Source organism: Pecten maximus, chromosome 9, assembly GCF_902652985.1.
Source record: "Pecten maximus chromosome 9, xPecMax1.1, whole genome shotgun sequence".
NCBI lineage: Eukaryota > Metazoa > Mollusca > Bivalvia > Pectinida > Pectinidae > Pecten > Pecten maximus.
In genome coordinates, this window is record NC_047023.1 from 43,908,942 (window position 1) to 43,926,775 (window position 17,834).

At 36.9% G+C, this 17,834-nt stretch overlaps 1 protein-coding gene across 7 annotated transcripts in view; it reads left to right on the forward strand.

Annotated features, from left to right (window-relative positions):
- Positions 1-4,751: 4,751 nt before the first annotated feature.
- LOC117334390 overlaps positions 4,752-17,834 on the forward strand; it is a 46,778-nt gene continuing 33,695 nt past the window's right edge. For 5 of the 7 annotated variants that reach the window (XM_033893984.1, XM_033893988.1, XM_033893989.1 and 2 more), the window contains exons 1-2: positions 5,977-6,272; positions 15,864-16,770. In XM_033893984.1, the coding sequence (XP_033749875.1) occupies positions 16,582-16,770 (189 nt within the window). In that variant the 5' untranslated portion in view covers positions 5,977-6,272; positions 15,864-16,581. Of the gene's footprint in view, positions 4,835-5,976; positions 6,273-7,943; positions 8,041-15,863; positions 16,771-17,834 lie in introns of those variants that run through there. The other 2 variants (XM_033893985.1, XM_033893986.1) reach the window with 2 other exon arrangements.

The following is a 17,834-nucleotide window of genomic DNA, read 5'->3' on the forward strand; positions in this document are numbered from 1 at the left end:
CACTCGTCCTAATATAACCCTGGCTGTAGATGTCCCCCTAACCACTCGTCCTAATATAACCCTGGCTGTAGATGTCCCCCCTAACCACTCGTCCTAATATAACCCTGGCTGTAGATGTCCCCCTAACCACTAGTCCTAATATAACCCTGGCTGTAGATGTCCCCCTTACCACTCGTCCTAATATAACCCTGGCTGTGGATGTCCCCCCTAGTCACTCGTCCTAATATAACCCTGGCTGTAGATGTCCCACTAGTCACTCGTCCTAATATAACCCTGTCTGTAGATGTCCCCCTAGCCACTCGTCCTAATATAACCCTGGCTGTAGATGTTCCCCTAACCACTCGTCCTAATATAACCCTGGCTGTAGATGTCCCCCCTAGTCACTAGTCCTAATATAACCCTGGTTGTTCGTGTACCCATTGTCATGACGTTGGATGCCGTGCCTCCTAAGACATCCGCCCTCATAAGCATATAGTTGCTGTAAGAAGGTTCATGATGAAATAAAATGCTAGGTTGTCATTTGTTAAATCAATGTTATCAATTCGAACTCATTCAAAGACAAACCAATACGGTATGAAGAAAGACTTTTTTCTGTACGCTGCTAGATTCCACGAACTCCTTGTGTATATGTGATGTGTGTCTGTTAAATATATCCCCTCTCTCCCGGGACGCATCTATCACGTGACACGGGCGTGTTGTGTGTTTATTAGATATATTACCATCTGACGGATTTCCCTGTGTGACCACCCCCCTTCTCCGACATATCGATCACGTGAGACACGGACCTCGTCCCCAGGTTTACACATCCCTGCATGCTATACTAATTAATGATTCCAATATTCCTTCATACCGTTCGATTTTACATCCAATTCTCGTTGGTAACGTTATAGTGCGAGAGTAGAGTCAGGTCTGGCTTGTGGTATATATGAGGAAGCTGTCAAATAACTCGTATCAAAAGTCGTCTTATAGGAAGTACTGAACTTTCTAGAAAATTCCATATGGTTTTTGAACGTTTTTAATGTTTGGAAACATTAGACAATCTTGGTAAGATCCAGGTAATGGTTCATCAACGACACCCGACAGGTAAATCTAGGTCAGATCCAGGTCATGGTTCATCAACGACACCCGACAGGTAAATCTAGGTCAGATCCAGGTCATGGTTCATCAACGACACCCGACCGGTAAATCTAGGTCAGATCCAGGTAATGGTTCATCAACGACACCCGACAGGTAAATCTAGGTCAGATCCAGGTCATGGTTCATCAACGACACCCGACAGGTAAATCTAGGTCAGATCCAGGTAAAGGTTCATCAACGACACCCGACAGGTAAATCTAGGTCAGATCCAGGTAAAGGTTCATCAACGACACCCGACAGGTAAATCTAGGTCAGATCCAGGTAATGGTTTTTTATAATGTTGTAAAAATGATCCCCCTCGGCCGATACTCGGCGAATTTAGTATCGGCCGAGGGGGATCATTTTTACAACATTATGATACTTTTTGTTGTTTATACCTACTATATTTGTGTAACTGTTCCATGTTATATGTCTATATGTGATCGTATGTAATTTACCTGTGTCTTGATAAAGGGGCAGATTGCCTCGAAAATCGGACAATTTACTTGTCTGTACTGTCGTTATTACTACTTAACATATATCTATTTCTAGTAATACGCATCCAACATTTGTTTGTTAGGATCCAGTACCTATATTGGTTTATACCGTCGTTATTACTTACTAGACCCTATATATATATATATATATATATATATATAAAAGTTTATCATAATAGGAAGGCCTTGTATTTCATACGGCGCCCACCAATGATAAACATGGTTAGGCACTAAATAGCTCATTTACCAAAGAGGAGATGACATTTTGAGCAAAATGGATTCCAGTTTGAAAATACGTCATCACAGCAAATTTAAATCTCGTTAATGTGATATACATTACCTTCTGGCCAGATTCGTGAATTTTCCAGCTATTGATTCCTGGTGATAGAGTGATAGAGTACATCAATGTATTAGATGTGTATATATTTGATACAATGAGCCGCTACCTGTTGTAAAGAAAGTACATTTTAACATCGCAATGTTTTTCACAATGTTTACATTTGTTCATTATCATTCTATCTTCACAATAAAGATGACCTAGATAATTTGAACATGTTGGACAGTGTTTGATGTTGATATTTACGGTAAATTTCGTTATCTCAAAAACACGATGATACAGACCCATCGGTATACGAATTTGGATGTCATTTCCAACATAAGATAGAATAATAGTCAAAGAAGTTCTCACAGGACTTTGAGAACCGCGGTATTTTGTAGTAGAGCATTTTCCCATTCCGCGGAGTGATATGTAAGTGATGCGGCTACGGTCTACCTTGTTTTTGTTAATAGTTACATGGACTATTTCTTCAGCGTATTTATCATCTGTAGGTTACTCGTAATCTAAAGGCGCCACACAAAATATAAATAACATCTGATTGTTTCATCTAAAGAAATGAAACTACATAAATGAAACACCAGTTTGATAGAAATAGTCCTGCTGGAATACGAAACTATCATCAGTGTGATATAGAAATAGTCCTACTGAAATTCGAAACTAGCAGCGGTGTGATTTTACATGAGTGTGCGAAACGTTCTGAATAATTCATAGCCACAATGTGTTTTTTGAAATGCTTTAACATTGGAAACCTTATATCGATTTCTGTGGATTTTTTTTTAACCGAGTACGAAACTAGTGAGCATTGTTTTCTGTGTCCCAGAGCAGATTATAACGCATACATGTACATGTATCTTACAAATATACAGCTTGCGCTATTGCTTTTATGTAATGATAGAAAAATTTAAGTAAAAGGTTATATACAATTTGTAATTGTTGCCATGACGACAAAATATCAATAACAAGCTAGGGATTCAGTTCATATGAAACGTATTCAAAATGTTTTATGTGAAAGCGCAAAGTATAAATTTTTCATCACGGTATTTGACAACTGGATGTATATTTCTGTTTACGTTGGCGGGAAAAAAGGTTTAGGTATCAACGATATGTTAAGTAAAATCGGAATAAACGTGAACATATTGGAAAGATACCAAAGCAAAGAGGATAGCAACAAGGGATAAAATAGAAAATCAAAGACAAATATAAACACCAACCGCCGAGGAAGCAGAAAAGCAAAAGGAAATGCCATACCCGTGGAGATACAAAACGAAATGGAAGGCATCACCAGACACAGGAGAGACACCAAAACAAACGGTAAGGCAACACCAGACACAGGGGAGACACCAAAACAGACGGTAAGGCAACACCAGACACAGGAGAGACACCAAAACAAACGGTAAGGCAACACCAGACACAGGGGAGACACCAAAACAGACGGTAAGGCAACACCAGACACAGGAGAGATACCAAAACAGACGGTAAGGCAACACCAGACACAGGAGAGACACCAAAACAGACGGTAAGGCAACACCAGACACAGGAGAGACACCAAAACAAACGGTAAGGCAATGACAGGAACTGACGAGACACCAAAACAAAAGGGAAAGCAACGGCAAGAACTGAGGGGACATTTGGTTTGGTTTGGTTTGGTTTATTATTGTTTAACGGCCTATCAACAGCTAAGGTCATGTAAGGACGGTCTCTCGTGCGGGCGACGTGCATGTGGTGAGTGCGTATGTGTGTTTTGGGAAGCTGCGGTATGTTAGTGTTAAGTCTCCTCCTTGTGATAGGCCGGAACTTTTGCCGATTTATACTGACAACGGGTGAACCAGTCGCCCCACTCCTAATATGCTGAACGCTAAGCAGGAGTAGCAACTATCATTTTTAAAGACTCTGGTATGTCTCGGCCAGGGGACAGGACCAAAAGCCTTCCTTACAGAGAAACGCTCAACTAAAGGCCAAAAGTGAGGCATTGTCAAGGAAGACGTTAGGAAGAAGAAAGTTGATAATCAAGAGAAAAGATAAGATCCAAAATGTATTCGCCTCTAACGATCATGCAATGGGGGCAGCAGGTACAAATATTACGCCCTACCTGCAGGGCAGCCGAGAGGACACCACGACAAAAATGGAAGGCAACGACAGGAACTTATGAGACACCAAAACAAAAGGGAAGACAACGACATGAACTGACGAGACACCAAAACAAAAGGGAAGGCAACGACGGGAACTGACGCAACACCAAAACAAAAGAGTAGGCAACGACGGGAACTGACGCAACACCAAAACAAAAGGGAAAGCAACGACATGAACTGACGAGACACCAAAACAAAAAGGAAAACAACTACAAGAACTGAGGAGACACCAAAAAACAAAAGGGAAGGCAACGACGGGAACGGGATATACAAAACGAAAGGGAGGGCAACATCATGAAGTGAAAATACAAAACGAAAGGGAACTCGAGAGACTCCTAAACAGAAGGTATGACAACAAGAGGAACTGGTAAGACATCAAAGCAATAGGAAAGACAACATCAGGAACTGGAGAGACACAAAAACAAAACGGAAGGCAACAGTAGGAACTGTGAAAACATCAAAAAGGTTTATACACCATTACCTAAACCATCATGTAATGCACAATATGACTGTATACCACTAGGTACGACACACATTATAACGTGTTTATATCATTATTGATCGCAGTCTCGATACACAAGAAGACGGCGTCAAGATCTAGAGACCAGATATTGCATCAAACTTGAAACAGACACGCACACAACACTAGTCTCGGCTTCGAGAGGGCTTCAAAGGTGTAGTGTTTTGTCTCGGCTCTGATCACTGGTGGGATTTATTGTTTATAGGATGTATTCCTTCTGATCTAGGTCAAGCAGGTATGTATATTGGTGTCGTTATAAACAATTTAATGTGATCCGGAGTCGTCCTACCATATAGGCACACTCAGGTGGACACTATCGGACCCACGAAACCAATTAGTATTTTCGTATATTCGTAAAATACTTGTTAGTCACGTGGTGGTCTCTTTTGCCGGAAATTGATAGCGACCGTGAGAAATTGCTATGCAATGAAATGATTTCATTTCTAAAGAGACATTTTTGTAGACTTGAATTACTGATACAATGGGTTCATCAAATAGTTATCTGAAAACATGAACTTGATTGCAAACATTTAACATAACGTCGATTGTTTGGGAAGATTTGAGAGCTAAATATGTCTGCACCAAAAAAGTTTGTTCTGTTGGTATAAAATTTGTGCATACACGTTAAGGAAAAATGATGTGGCTTTGTGAAAACCATCACCGGTACATGGATAGAGTATCGTTGCTTGAACGTAGTGTGTAAGAAACCGACACGGCCTCGTAAAGCCTCTACTTGACTTGGGGTGGCGGTGAAGATCAGATAAACGCTTGATGGCAATGTGACTAATTAACGTAAATGTGGCCGACGTTAAAAGTGTGAGGCCACACAAAACATCTCTACACTATGTTGTTTAGTGTTGTTCTAGAAATACAAACAGACATTACACGGATGTAGAGTACGATAGTTTGGCCAAACAACCTACATGGAAAATATCGCTTCCTGAACATTGCATGATATATAGCTCTCAATACTACCGGTATTTCTCGGCTTTATGTTTGTTTTTATTAATTTCGTTCGAATTCTTAACATTTCTTTTTTTTCGAAAGGGGGAGGGGGGGTTGGTGGTGGTGGTGGTGTTGAAGACTTATCTTATTGGTGATTTTCCCTCTCCAACGAGACTGTTGAATAAAAAAAACATTGATGAAATACAAGCATTATATGTATAATATAAGTATGCATTGCTAAGTCTGACTGCCCAATTTCTTGTTTACAAACGGTATGTGAAATGTTACTTCAACGAAAATCAATACAGCCACAAACGATAGAAGAATAAGACCAGAAATTTGCATATTGTTATTTGGCTATAGCAAGTCTACCCGTTGGGGTGTAAAGATAAGCGTTGCTACCCCTTCACTGGGTTTCGTGTTTATTAGAGCGGAAGAAAGGCTACCGGGAAACTTTCATTTATACTGCTTCTCGCTAGTATAGACAAGGTCAGTGTTGGCCGCCTTGTCCGTCAGATACAACACTATAAACATACATACAGCTGTACGTTACAGGTATATTGGAAAGTTACGGAGAAGGCTGATCTACTATCGGGGACATTTGTTGACAAATATACCGTCATGTGTATGATGGGAATGTGAGGGTCAGGTGTATTTATGACATGTAGTCTACAATATACGTGAAAATGATTCAATGTTTTGTATAACTGGAATATACAGGATATAAGGTGAGTGAAACTGTCAATGTTTGTATGATTTCACGATATTATGTTGAACAGACGAACGTTCCTTGCTATGCTTCAATACATGGCTATTAACACTGTACTGAAGGACCAGAAATCACGCTTTGTTACCTTGTGATGGATTTCTGACAGCTAATCGTATGGATACTGCATTCATTGATTTGTAAATGCATCTATATGCATAAACTTTATTACAAAGTGAATACCGTTTTCACTTTCACAAAAATGACTTGTTAAACTTTGGAATATTTTGAGTTTCGAAAAAAAATGTAAATGGTTATTTTTATGATTTACATTGAAAATCTAAGTCAAAGATGCTTAGAAAAAAATTATAAAGCTCTCCAATATGATAACACTTCCGGTATGTAACTCTACCGACCATAAACTTCCAATATAAATTTTACGCTGTCATAAACCAAGTACAGCTTACAAGGATATCAGTTCCACAAAACATTTTAATGAGATTGTAAAACATGGTATGAAATACCTCCCTACCATCGCAGCTCAATGATATTGACATCACAATGAAAATCTAGGTCAGTATCTATTGAGAATCTCGGAAATATTACTTCCGGAAACTCTACCGACCGTAAACGCTAATTATCAATTGCACTTTGTTATAAACCAAGTACACTTTACTAGGATATAAATTTCATGTTAACAGTTGAAAGGATTTTAAATCAAATAATCAAATAAAATGCCTGTTCACACCAGCACAGCCTAACAATGGTTGTCGGGACCGCCGGTTACCTTGTACTAACAATGACACTAGTCGTTGTCGGGACCGCCGGTTACCTTGTACTAACAATGACAGTCGTTGTCGGACCGCCGGTTTGCTACATTATTCGTATGTACAGCACTTTAAATGTTTAAGCATTAAAGTTAAAACGTTCGTTACGGGTATCGTCGTGTCTGAGGATAATACACTGATGAATGGCGGTGTTCGTGTAAACACGTATTCTTTTGTTGTTTATATTTATAGAACTAAACCATTATTAACTTTTATATTCAATTAACGTCAGATGTGGATTTAATTATCAAACTAACGCCATCACGTCTAAAATGATACATACCCTTGCTGAACGGAACCTGAACCCCGGCATTACAACATTAATTTAGTATGCCTTCAACACCCTTTTCTGTTTCTATTTAATTAGTTATAGCACTAATGGAATTATCAGCTCTCTGGCGAGATCGTTAACAAAGATAGAACATGTTACATCTCCGGAACACAATATCATTTTCTGTCTGCAATATGTTTAACTTAATTAATTAAACCGAGTTCTGTTATATTAAAAATAGTGAATTGTCAGAAATTATATATTCAATTTAGCCTATTTTTATTATTGACTTTGATCTTCATGATTAATATAATGTAAATTAAAGAATTCAAGGAGATTATTAAATTGTACTATACAGGTACATCATTTTGTATGTGGTGATACCGTGTGTAAAGAAAGCCTCGACCTCATTTAATATATATTGTGAAATGATTATAGAAAATTTTCAATTTAGATAATTCCCTTGAGACTTGAGTAGGAGCACCATACGCGTTGTATTATTAATAAAGACGTTGTATGTTACACACGCATTTTTACTGTGAAAGGAAATTCCGATATCACAGTGCGCACTGCTATCAGACATGTACAGAGTTCTCTCTCAGAGAAGGCGCTCTTTGTTCGTGTAATCTGTCAAATCTCTGGCCTGGAGTATGGCCATGTGAACCCGGAAAAGGCTGTTTCGATCAGATATGGTATGATGTTTAACTAATATTTCTTTGTGTTAATGAAGTCACATATCAAGGTGAAAAATCGTGGGATTTATAGGCAGAGGTGAGTTTTTATGTGGCTGGAGGCGGTGAAACATATACCCCATTCTGTGTGGAAGTTTATTTCCATCTTTTTGGACTATAAAAGAGGAAACGTTTATTGTATAACTGTGAAATGATGTACCCCATGGAGACCGCTCAACACGCAGTTGTGGAGGATTAATTGAGAATGTTTATAAATCTGTGGAGAGGTGTAACTATACAAAGCGTGATATAATCTAGGTGTTGGTGAAATAACACAGTATCATCATCTTACCATGTTATCGTCACGTGAGTAGCACGGAGAGTAACAATGGAAACAATGTAATATAATTCCTTTTCCCTTTGTCCATAAAGAACGGTGTTAGTTTCATTACTTATGCTGTGTAGCCGTACATTTACTATAGACATATACATATGTATAATAACTCCCTATCAAAGATGTACGATATCAAAGGCGGGGTATATGAAAGGTTTGGTATTGTTAAAACTCCCTATCATAGTTGTACGATTATTGTAGGACGGGGAATCTGATGGTTTGATATAGATACAGATATACGATGTTATATGATGTCTTGCGTAATAACTACTAATATATATCAATATACATTACCAACTTCCTTGTTTCCTATCATTTCTGAAACATATATTTCGTCATTGATTGATTGGTAATCTATTATTTCCGTGTATTTGTGTATTGTTATACCTGTGTGTTTGTCTATTGTTATACCTGTGTATTAGTCTATTGCTATACCTGTGTATTTGTCTATTGTTATACCTGTGTATTTGTCTATTGTTATACCTGTGTATTTGTCTATTGTTATATCTGTGTATTAGTCTATTGTTATACCTGTTGTTAGTCTATTGTTATACCTGTGTATTAGTCTATTGTTATACCTGTGTATTTGTCTATTGTTATACCTGTGTATTAGTCTAGTGTTATACCTGTGTATATATATATTGTTATACCTGTGTATTAGTATATTGTTATACCTGTGTATTTGTCTATTGTTATTTCTGTGTATTAGTCTATTGTTATACAACAATTGTACCTGTGTATTTGTCTATTGTTATACCTGTGTATTTGTGTATTGTTATACCTGTGTATTTGTCTATTGTTATACCTGTGTATTAGTCTATTTTTTTATACCTGTGTATTTGTCTATTGTTATACCTGTGTATTTGTCTATTGTTATACCTGTGTATATATCTATTGTTATACCTGTGTATTAGTCTATTGTTATACCTGTGTATATATCTATTGTTATACTTGAATACCGGGTTCAAATATATGATATCTGTACAATTTCACGGGGGTCTAATATATAATATCTGTACAATTTCACGGGGTCTAACACATGTATATAATATCTGTACAATTTAAGGGGTCAAATATATGATATCAACAATTTCACGGGGTCTAATATATAATATCTGTACAATTTCACGAGGTCTAATATATAATATCTGTACAATTTCACGGGGTCTAATATATAATATCTGTACAATTTCACGGGGTCTAATATATAATATCTGTACAATTTCACGGGGTCTAATATATAATATCTGTACAATTTCACGAGGTCTAATATATAATATCTGTACAATTTCACGGGGTCTAACACATGTATATAATATCTGTACAATTTAAGGGGTCAAATATATGATATCAACAATTTCACGGGGTCTAATATATAATATCTGTACAATTTCACGGGGTCTAATATATAATATCTGTACAATTTCACGGGGTCTAATATATAATATCTGTACAATTTCACGGGGTCTAATATATAATATCTGTACAATTTCACGAGGTCTAATATATAATATCTACAATTTCACGAGGTCTAATATATAATATCTTTACAATTTCACGAGGTCTAATATATAATATCTGTACAATTTCACGAGGTCTAATATATAATATCTGTACAATGTCACGGGGTCTAATATATAATATCTGTACAATGTCACGGGGTCTAATATATAATATCTGTACAATGTCACGGGGTCTAATATATAATATCTGTACAATGTCACGGGGTCTAATATATAATATCTGTACAATGTCACGGGGTCTAATATATAATATCTGTACAATGTCACGGGGTCTAATATACACTATTTGTAGTATTCCTATAATTGTTGAGTATATTTACAAGGCTATGCAGGTGTTCGTCTCATCTGACAGTCGATTTGTCAGTGTGACCGTGTCAGTGTTTGTCAACACTAGGAAATTGATACATCATTCCAGGAGGTTGTTGTGACAGGCAAGCAGCTGTAGGTATGTTTTGGCTAACCACCTGTTATGTCGTAGTTCATTGGCTAACCACTTGTAATGTCGTAGTTCATTGGCTAACCACTTGTAATGTCGTAGATCATTGGCTAACCACTTGTAATGTCGTAGATCATTGGCTAACCACTTGTAATGTCGTAGATCATTGGCTAACCACTTGTAATGTCGTAGATCATTGGCTAACCACTTGTAATGTCGTAGATCATTGGCTAACCACTTGTAATGTCGTAGATCATTGGCTAACCACTTGTAATGTCGTAGATCATTGGCTAACCACTTGTAATGTCGTAGATCATTGGCTAACCACTTGTAATGTCGTAGATCATTGGCTAACCACTTGTAATGTCGTAGATCATTGGCTAACCACCTTTAATGTCGTAGATCATTGGCTAACCACTTGTAATGTCGTAGATCATTGGCTAACCACTTGTAATGTCGTAGATCATTGGCTAACCACTTGTAATGGCGTAGATCATTGGCTAACCACTTGTAATGTCGTAGATCATTGGCTAACCACTTGTAATGTCGTAGATCATTGGCTAACCACGTTTAATGTCGTAGATCATTGGCTAACCACTTGTAATGTCGTAGATCATTGGCTAACCACTTGTAATGTTGTAGATCATTGGCTAACCACGTTTAATGTCGTAGATCATTGGCTAACCACTTGTAATGTCGTAGATCATTGGCTAACCACTTGTAATGTCGTAGATCATTGGCTAACCACCTTTAATGTCGTAGATCATTGGCTAACCACTTGTAATGTCGTAGATCATTGGCTAACCACTTGTAATGTCGTAGATCATTGGCTAACCACCTTTAATGTCGTAGATCATTGGCTAACCACCTTTAATGTCGTAGATCATTGGCTAACCACTTTCAATGTCGTAGATCATTGGCTAACCACTTGTAATGTCGTAGATCATTGGCTAACCACTTGTAATGTCGTAGATCATTGGCTAACCACTTTTAATGTCGTAGATCATTGGCTAACCACTTTTAATGTCGTAAATCATTGGCTAACCACTTTTAATGTCGTAGATCATTGGCTAACCACCTTTAATGTCGTAGATCATTGGCTAACCACTTTTAATGTCGTAGATCATTGGCTAACCACTTGTAATGTCGTAGATCATTGGCTAACCACTTGTAATGTCCTAGATCATTGGCTAACCACCTTTAATGTCGTAGATCATTGGCTAACCACTTTTAATGTCGTAGATCATTGGCTAACCACTTTTAATGTCGTAGATCATTGGCTAACCACTTTTAATGTCGTAGATCATTGGCTAACCACTTGTAATGTCGTAGATCATTGGCTAACCACTTTTAATGTCGTAGATCATTGGCTAACCACTTGTAATGTCGTAGATCATTGGCTAACCACTTGTAATGTCGTAGATCATTGGCTAACCTCTTGTAATGTCGTAGATCATTGGCTAACCACTTGTAATGTCGTAGATCATTGGCTAACCACTTGTAATGTCGTAGATCATTGGCTAACCACTTGTAATGTCGTAGATCATTGGCTAACCACTTGTAATGTCGTAGATCATGAGGTCGAAGTAGGACCGTGGCGCGTGTCAAACATCCTTCGTCGCTTGTGTTTCTGTCATATTTACATGATGTAGAAGACGCTTATCCCCCCGAAACACATGGTCGTATTTCTGGTACTTTTCCAAGCCTGTATATACTTGTTTATTTATTGATGTCGATAATCTCTAACTGTCGCAACCTATCTAATATTAAAACACAGTGTCCATACATAAAGTGTTCTGGACCGGAAGGTTAAAGACATGAATGTTTGTACTTTGTCTAGTATATATTTTATATACATATCCTGTGAATGTTTGTACTTTGTCGAGTATATATTTTATATACATATACTGTTAATGTTTGTACTTTGTCGAGTATATATTTTATATACATATACTGTGAATTTTTGTACTTTGTCTAGTATATATTTTATATACATATCCTGCATGTGAATGTTTGTACGTTGTCTAGTACATGTTTTATATACATATACTGTGAATTTTTGTTCTTTGTCGAGTATATATTTTATATACATATACTGTTAATGTTTGTACTTTGTCGAGTTTATATTTTTTACACATGTACTGTTAATGTTTGTACTTTGTCGAGTATATATTTTATATACATATACTGTGAATGTTTGTACTTTGTCGAGTATATATTTTATATACATATACTGTGAATGTTTATACTTTGTCTAGTACATGTTTTATATACATATCCTGTGAATGTTTGTTCTTTGTCGAGTATATATTTTATATACATATACTGTGAATGTTTATACTTTGTCGAGTATATATTTTATATACATATACTGTGAATGTTTGTACTTTGTCGAGTATATATTTTATATACATATACTGTGAATGTTTGTACTTTGTCGAGTATATATTTTATATACATATCCTGTGAATGTTTGTTCTTTGTCGAGTATATATTTTATATACATATACTGTGAATGTTTGTACTTTGTCGAGTATATATTTTAACGCGACAATTTGATTAGTTTCTTACATGTATGTTTATCAATAGGTAGTTCGGAGCATGCGCTTGGCTGCATTATATCTTTGCTTCTTTTTTATCGATTTTTTTTTTAAATATGTAAGATGGAAATAATATGATTTGCTGTCGTCATATAACCACTGATACATGTATAACCACTAGTTTCAATACACGACCGTATGACATTTTAATAAAAGGTTATTTATAAGTTCTGTGAACCGACGTATCATTTGGCAACTCTGCAAGTTAAACTAAGCTTTTCATGAGAAGAAAACTTTATCAGCACTGTTATGTTTCGGGATATTTGTAGTCCTAGTGTGTCGTTATTTTATGTTTACAAATAAGATTTCCAGTATCATATAGACAGCGGATTGTTGACATTTATGGGGTTTTTATAACCTCCCTCGATGAAGAGTTCCATTTTGTGGTGTTCTAGAACTAATAGAAAAGAATACCGACATGTACAAGAAGTTGTCATTCTAATTAAAACTCGATAAAATGTGGAAAAATGTAAACCAAATACTATTAATATCGTGTGTTCCTGAGAGAAACCCGTCTTCTGTTACGTCGACGACATATTTTAGCATGTCCCATGCACAACATGGAAGTGACGAACCGAAAAGACGGCAAATGCACGTGTAACGAAGACTCAATAATCCTTAAAACGCTTTACTGGAACAAGGAGATCGTATTCTGTGTCGATATATCATTAACAACCGATACGTGTTGTCAGCGTGTACAAGCTTTGTGTGAGCGATAGCACCGTGCATCAGAAATATCAATTTCTATACGTAAGTGATTGAAAGCGCGCCTCGCCGCGCCGTGTTGTGTATGAAAGTAATCATAAACTTGGCTCGGGGAACAAGGAAAAGGTAGAAAAATGATGTCGAGCATGGCCATCACTACAACAAAGATGTCGACAGCGATCAATCTGTTTCCTTACACTCCGTACAAAACATCTCCTTCTTTACTGCACTATATTGCATTGCATGCTATATATTTCTAATTTTACTAATATTCACATATCAAATATACTGTCGGCTGCAGATATTTTCCCATCTATCATCATTTTTCCGTGGGGCTGACAACTTTTGCTATGTAAACTCGATTTACATGACAAATGTCGTCGATGAAGCAATAGACATGACAACGTGTGGTTTTTAATCTTCTCGGTACATTTCAATAGTATTTATGTTGATAAGTTGATCTCATGCCATCAGGTATAAATTGAAGTTACGGTTTTCTTCGATCGTCGATAATGCCTGGTGCCATTATCAAATTTCCTGCAGTTTGTTGACATTTGTAATCTCTAACATGATGAGAGTATAAGTATATTTATACACGTAAGGTTGTATCCAATAAAATCCTTATGTTTGTAGAGAACTTACTTTACTGAATAGCAATGAGATTATTACACGTGGATATATAGACGCAATATTCAACACTCTCACCTCGACATGGACAGTGTTTCAATTCAAAATTAAAACCGACAAACCTAAACTTAATAAAATGAACAGCATATATCCATATACACTCAGTACCAGTAACTAACCTATTTTCAAACTGGCAGCTTTCAGCCTTCACGTGGTTCTTCATTTGAACTCTATTCCAAGAGGACAAATACGTGACTTCAGGTTTATTTCAAAAGGAAATACTTTATTTTTAGTAACTCAATCATACTTAAATATTGGTAACCGAGGAATATTTTATATATAGATGAAATGAAGTCTATATTTGGTGATATTGAGATATTATTATGAAGCTATTTTTAACTCGTGCCCTGACTGGCCACGAACTCTCGATTTACGGCAGGCCTAACCAGAATTACCTGCTGCTGTCACCACTACGCCAAGTGATATCTAACTAAGTATGTGATGAGAATATAAGATTGTTTTCTCAAATCTAAACAATACGGCATATTATGTAGATTGATTAAGAACATAAAAACTATGTGAATATTTCTAAATAAAAAATGCAAACAAATTTGTAAAAAAAAAACAAAGAAGACTTTTACTGGCTAAGAATTCTGTTTACGTTATTAACTTGTCCATCGTGGCTAATATTGATAGTTAAGTTTTATATAAATGTCATCAATACAGTCTTAATCCTACATTATATATAGACCTAAAAGAAAAATAAACATACCGTTATCTTGTAGTTCCCATGACAACAAGTGGTAACACCATGTTTTTAATCACTACAATAATTGATAACGTCATAGGTTTATGGGATGACGATAACAGGTTATTCCCCGCGCGTATTACACATGCGCGTCATTATGTATTACTTCCTGTGACTATCCTTTATTTTGTTTCCATCATAATCACCGTGGCATCATTCACGACAGTTGTTTGACGACGTCAGATTCCGGATTCAGTTTGACAGGTACATGTATATATCATTAAACATTGGGATGCAGTATAAAACAAATCTACATGTACGTTTGTAAAATGTAGAAATGGCCTACTAGTCTAAAAGGTCTCTGGAATGTTTCAGTGTTACACTGGCACGTCCTTGAATAAAAAATTCGGACGACTGTGGGAAGTTTGAAACAATATTTACAACTGAGCAGGGTTTCGGTGTTTTTACTCGTGCGCCGTGACTATTCCAGTATTCAGCATGATTACACCGACAAAATCGCTCCTAATTTTAAAGCGATGTTGGTTAGTGGATAAAAAGCTTGTATAACCATGGTTCCATTGTGTTTGTATATTGTAATGTAAACCCCTCTAACATGTTCAGGTTTTATTAACAGACGTGCACGGCCTGTTTTCACGTGTTCATCCAATTTACACTTGCCGTTTCAGAGACGTCACTGCTCGGACTTCATCATCTAACTGTTGATGTCATCTGTCGGCTCTAATGACTATATTTTTATCTGTGCTGTATTATCCGTCCACCATACTTAATACTTTCTGTCTGTCCTTTTCAGTTACCATGATCGTCGTATTTCGTCCACGGATTCTTATCGTACGTCATCCTCTGCTAGTATTTACACCGAAGGCGATGTGCAGTGTGCTGGTTTGACCTGAATCGGCGGATTTAGCTACAGCTATACAGACCAGGCATATTGAGAGATCGGCAGAGTGTACAGAGAAGATGGAGTAGTATATGAGCAAATATATCGTATTATCAGTTTATTTAGAAAGGCATTTTCATTTTAACATTTCGGCGCCAAGAGGGATTTGAATGGGCACTGAAAAGGAAAACTGACGAGTTTATACATAAATATCTTTACACATCATATACAGTGCATAATTGAAATATTATACAGCGGGAGTAGACTGTGTTAAGTGCATATTAAGGTTTTTGCTGAATGATACGGCTGCTGGAAAGTATTTTGTGTCGATATCGAACAACATAGCAGCTGGTATTTCAGTGAAGGGAGAGAAAAAGGATACATATACATGGGTATAATATTACCGGGATTTATAACTCGATATTGAAGTAACACATACGGTGTACATGCTTGGAATGATTATTACACTACGTTTTGTAACAAGTTGTACAAAAACTCGTAAAGGCGTGCGTCTTGTTGCTGGATTTAACACCAGTGCAGCTGTGTGTGTGTGATCGCGCGCTAGGGTTCGTCACCCGTGAATAATTACCTCCAAGTGCAGTTCAAGCTATTCTACTTCACAACAACAACAATGGCTGTTACCAGCCTGAACGGGACGGAGCAGACGATATCGGCATTTGTGCAGGATATTATCAGGTATGCGCGTCAAAAGGTCGAGGACGGTGAAGGGAATATAAACAAAATGGAGGAAGGAAGTGATGAATCACGAGACTTGACCACTTCCGGTCATCTGTGCAACGGGGACGCCACGGAAGAAGAGGTAAGAAGTTTTGTGTATACACGTGATGGAGTTTTAATGACAGGCATTAGCGGATATTTCAACATCAGTTGTGTATAGAATGTAAATGTCTCTATAGGCTCCCGTTTGGTTGGGGTTGTAATACAGCCAGAAGGATATAAATGATTGTAAGATGACAAAGGTTTACGCTATAAGTCTTATATAAACTGTCTGAGGTCTTTTTTGATGTATAGCGTGTTGTTTACAGAGTAAAATAATCGATCTCGTCACACTTTGACACATTTTTGTACAAATTACGGGGTGGTAGAGAGAGACTTATTTGACTCGTATGTTTCTTAGCGTGATAAACACGTGGGGAAATGCTACGATATCAATTCTTCAATTTTTTTAAAAGAAATAATAAGCATAAACATGTTAATAAAAACATGTTAGATGTCATATATACAAAGCAAGAAGCATACCATTTTGAATACATCAGGAATAAGAGATAAAATTGTGATGGATTTCGAGAAATAACACGATCTTTTTACATTAAGTGAAGTTTTCTGAAGGTCAAAAATACAACTTCCTATTGCAGTCCATTCGCAGTGCTAAAAACGTCTCTAAACACTATAAAATGAGTTATGCTAAAATAGTAATTAGGAGTTTTATGCAAAGTAATTAAAATTGATTAACAAATATTGCTATGCATTTTTTAAAAGTAAAACGAGCATTGGGTTAATTGCATAGCCAATGGGACCAACTTTGATAGCACAAAGCAATGTATCGGTGGGTGGTCTCTAACTGTAAAACATTCTTTAGGCCGACCCCTATGGGAAATTAACATGGCTGTCAACCTTACCTTGGGATATAATGTTTATCATTTACCTAAATCATTATACTCGGTATAACTATGGTTGTCAGCCTTACTCGGTATAACTGTGGTTGTTAGCCTTACTCGGTATAACTGTGGTTGTTAGCCTTACTCGGTAAAACTGTGGTTGTTAGTCTTACTCGGTATAACTGTGGTTGTTAGTCTTACTCGGTATAACTGTGGTTGTCAGCCTTACTCGGTATAACTGTGGTTGTTACTCGGTATAACTGTG